The 4,525-nt window shown below is 34.6% G+C and overlaps 1 protein-coding gene across 1 annotated transcript; it reads left to right on the forward strand.

Moving 5' to 3' along the window:
* Positions 1–3,010: 3,010 nt before the first annotated feature.
* Positions 3,011–3,713, forward strand: LOC118485746. Its single transcript, XM_035982175.1, has 2 exons — positions 3,011–3,396; positions 3,481–3,713. The coding sequence occupies exons 1-2, from the start codon at positions 3,024–3,026 to the stop codon at positions 3,711–3,713; spliced, it is 606 nt and encodes a 201-aa protein (XP_035838068.1). The 5' UTR covers positions 3,011–3,023.
* The last annotated feature ends 812 nt before the right edge of the window (positions 3,714–4,525 follow it).

Raw genomic sequence — 4,525 nt, forward strand, 5'->3', positions numbered from 1 at the left:
CCAATACCATTTACTGGCTTCCAGGTCGGAAGGCCACGCTGCGTAAAGCCTACGTAGCCCCCACGCGTACCACTGTCCTCGGGGAAGGGCACGTCACGTAAAGCCTACGTGACCCTGTACGTATTCCTGTTCTCGGTAAAGAAGAACACATGGTCGGAAGTTAGTCTAGTAAGTACCGTTAATGAGAAGCCCTCATTAGCCAGGATGAACATGGGAAACCCCCACCTTTAGTACACACTAGTATGGGAAGCCCCCCACTAGCTATACTTATGCATGTTATGAACTTACTTTCTGTGAACTCGCTCAACTAGTTGTTGATTATTTGCTGCATGCCTTGCAGGACCTTAGGTGCATTATGGAGCTTGCACAGGGAGGAGCAGGTCGTTGTGGGATGTGGATCATGAACTATTTATGAACTTATTACTCGTATAACTATTTTGAGATTACATACTATGCTTCCGCTATTTAAACGATGTTTGGTTTTGGAACATCAATCATGTCATGATGATTTACGTTATTTACTTTTATATTAAATGCTATGTTTGATATGATTGATGGCTTGATCCTGGTCAGTCACGCTCCCAAGCGGTGGTACTCCGCAGGTGGATTTTTGGGGGTGTGACAGACAAACAGACCCATGAATTGACTTTGATCAAGTCTGATGGTAGTGTTGAAAAGATATCAAGGGAGAATGCACTTGGTTTGAATCCAGTTGACCTCCAAGATCTTTTTAACCTTCAGCTTGATAGGAATGAAGATGATACTGATTCCTTGGATTTTGAGCTCCAATTCAAAGGGCAAATCCGGGAAATGTTGATAAGAGAATAAAGATCTGCTGATTTCTAAAATCTGCTGATTCCTTGATTTAGTTTTGCTGAAAGTTGTTGAGGCAGGTGATTGTGTGTTTATAGTTAACGTTTGTTGAACTTTAAGTTGTATTCAAATTCTATGAAGTACGTATGTGTATAAACAGTTTATATTGTCTTTTTGGGTAAACAGTTAAATTGTATGTAACTGATATATTAACCGATAATCTATGTTTATAGTTGTCTTTTAGCTATAATAGATAACACGTTTTGGTACAATATCTATGCACGTATCTATATAATGGATAACATTTTATAGGAAAGTCTGTTGGAAAGCAACAGAAGTTTTTAACAATTAATAGACAACAGTAGTTTGCTATCAACATAATGGAATTGCTGTTGAATAAACCTATTGACCATTAGTGTATATCAATTTTATAATTCTGCACTAATTATTTTTTTACTCTCTGTCAATATGGACTATGCATGGTTTTCTAAGAAACGACCCGTGTTTGCACACGGGTCTTATCGCTAGTCTACTATAATAAAAGAAACCAATTTTTGGACACGTGTCATTCATTAAAGGTATCCTCAAATCTATACTTATCTTATATTAACTAAATAAATAATAAATTAATATTAAATTATATCATCCTTTAATAAAATATTATCCTTAAATCTAAATTGTTAATTTAATATATTTTTTTTAAAAAAAAACCTCTCTTTCCTACTTATCTTATATTAAATATATAAATAATAAATTAATATTAAATGTTATCCTAATTTATTACAAAGATAACTTTTTTATTTTTGGTATACAAAATTTTATTCAACTCCTGTAAAACACACGATTTTTAAAAATATTTTTTCTATTATTTATTATACAAAATTACATTTATATAACCCGTGTAATACACGAAGTTTTTAAAGATATAACTTTTTATCATTTGCTATGTAAAATTAAATTTATTCAACACGTATAATATACCGGGTTTTTTAAGGATATAGTTTTTTTATTATTTGGTAGATTTTTCAACCCGACTATACACAGGTTTTTAAAGATACGGCGTTTTTTGTATTTAATATACAAAATTACATTTATTTAATCTGTGTAATACACATGGTTTTTAAAGATATAACTTTTTTTAGATATATTCAACATGTGTAATATACGAGGTTTTTAAGAATGTATTTTTTTTATTATTTGGTAGATTAATTATACAAGGATTTTTTAAAGATACGGCGTTTTTAGTATTTAGTATACAAAATTACATTTATTTAATATGTGTAATACACATGGTTTTCAAAGATATAACTTTTTTATTATTTGATATATAAAATAACATTTATTTAGTTAGTACAATATATGGGGTTCACAAACATATAACTTTTTTATTATTTAATATATAAAATTACATTTACTTAACCCGTGTAATACACGGGATTCTAACCTACTTAATTTATATTTTGTTAAAAATTGGCCGTCTCCTATCACTTTGCATGGGTGTAAGCCATTAGTTTATATTCTTATCAACTTTTTTAATAGTATCGCCTTTCAGAACAGAAAATGATGGCTAACTTATAATTTAATCAGGTAATTACTATTTAGTCTAACAAGTTACGCTAATGCCACATAATCCTCCATGTCGACAATATTTTAGAAATTTTTTAGCTATCCAATTAGAAAGCCAATGGCTTCTCACAGAAACACTAATTATCCTATTACGTCAAGCTTTTATTTATTTAGGGGCAGAATTTCACTTATTAGACCGTATGTAATGGGGCGTTTTCAATAAAAAAAATTTCAAAAATAACGCCCTATAACGCTCCATAACCTACTACACCAGACGTTATAGGGCGTTTTAATGCAAAAAAAATGTTTCCGGCGTTTAAATTAAAACGCTTAATCGAAAAAAAACAACCAATCAAACGGCTAGTTTGATTTAATTTTTATTTTTTTAAACCTATTTTATATATATATATATATATATATATATATATATATATAAACAACCAAAACTCATTCATTTTCAACAAAAGAATCTCAAAACCTCTCTAAAAAATCCCACCATTTTTAAAAAAACTTGATGGATTCTCCTAGTTCTTCATCCATGGTAAATTTTTACTACAACGAGTATTTTGCGGATGGCGATGGTTCGACCGATGAGGAGATTGAGCAAGAGGCGGTTACAAGTGCTTGTCAACTAGCGGTGAGATATGTCAACCATTCTCGTCGGCCCCAAGCAGAAAAAAAATGAAAGAGGCTATGTTGAACGAGACCGACGCGCGGCACACGATCGTTTGATGAAAGACTATTTTGACGAGGCGCCGACATTTTCAAACGAATTTTTTAGGCGTCGTTTCCGAATGAGTAAGCGGTTGTTTCTACGCATAGTCCACGACTTGGAAGCCAACTACGATTATTTTAAACAAAAACCGGATGCGAGAGGGGCACTTGGATTTACCGGTATCCAAAAGTGTACGTCGGCATTACGAATCCTTGCTTATGATAACACTACCGACATCAACGACGAGTATCTAAAAATGGCGGAGAAAACAACACGAGACAACTTGGAACATTTTTGTCGCGGTATTTTTTTTTAAACGATGAGTATGCTTAGAATTTTTTTTTTTTTGTTTTGAATCTTATGTTTGTGTATATTTTTTTATAAAGGTATAATTGATGTGTACGGTGCGCGTTATCTTAGAACGCCTACATGGGAGGACCTTCAAAAGATCTACGAGGTACATAATGCCGAGCATGGTTTGCCTGGTATGATCGGGAGCATAGATTGCATGCATTGGCGTTGGGATAACTGCCCGACTGCATGGCGAGGCCACCACACACGTGGTGACCAAAAAGGCCCCACTATTATTCTTCAGGCGGTTGCTTCACAGGACCTTTAGGTTTGGTCGGCTTACTTTGGCGTGGTCGGGTCATGCAATGATATCAATGTTTTTGAACAATCGCCGTTGTTAGAAGAGTGGATTTCTGGCAAAGCTCCAAAAGCGTCGTTTTACGCAAATGGAAACTACTACCCTCATGGATATTATTTGAGCGACGGAATTTATCCTAGGTATTCGATTTTCGTGAAGACGTTTAGTGATCCTATTGATGAAAAAAGAGCATACTTTAAAAAGCTTCAAGAGTCTTCACGAAAAGACATTGAGAGATGCTTTGGGGTTCTTAAACAACGCTGGCAATACTTGAGAAATCCTTGTCGTGCATGGAGCAAGCAAAAAATGAGAGATGCTATGTACGCTTGTATAATCATGCACAACATGATTTTGGAAGACGAAGGAAAGGCGATATGCCAGAATTATGTGCCAGAAGCCGTTCAACAGGAGCATCCACAGGCGTCAATGGAAGAAAGAGTGAATAATGCGCGAGAGTTGCGTTACGAACCGTACCATTCCCAGTTAATGGTTGATTTGGTACACCACGCATGGTCGGTTCGGTACGTACCACCTGAGGGAGAGGAAGAAACGGAGGACGAGGAAGACGAAGTTGGCGAGGGTGAAGAAAGCGAAGACGAAAACTAGTGTTTTTTTTTTTAATTTAATCGGATGTTTTTTTTATTTCTAGTATTGTATTTTTTTTTATTTAATGAAGTATTTAAGTTTAAAAAAAAATTGAGAAATGCTTGAATGGGGGTTATTGGCATAATGCCCCACTACGTCACTTTTGCTATAATGCCCTCTTGCTGACTAGGACGCCA

This window comes from Helianthus annuus, chromosome 13, assembly GCF_002127325.2.
Source record: "Helianthus annuus cultivar XRQ/B chromosome 13, HanXRQr2.0-SUNRISE, whole genome shotgun sequence".
Classification (NCBI taxonomy): domain Eukaryota; kingdom Viridiplantae; phylum Streptophyta; class Magnoliopsida; order Asterales; family Asteraceae; genus Helianthus; species Helianthus annuus.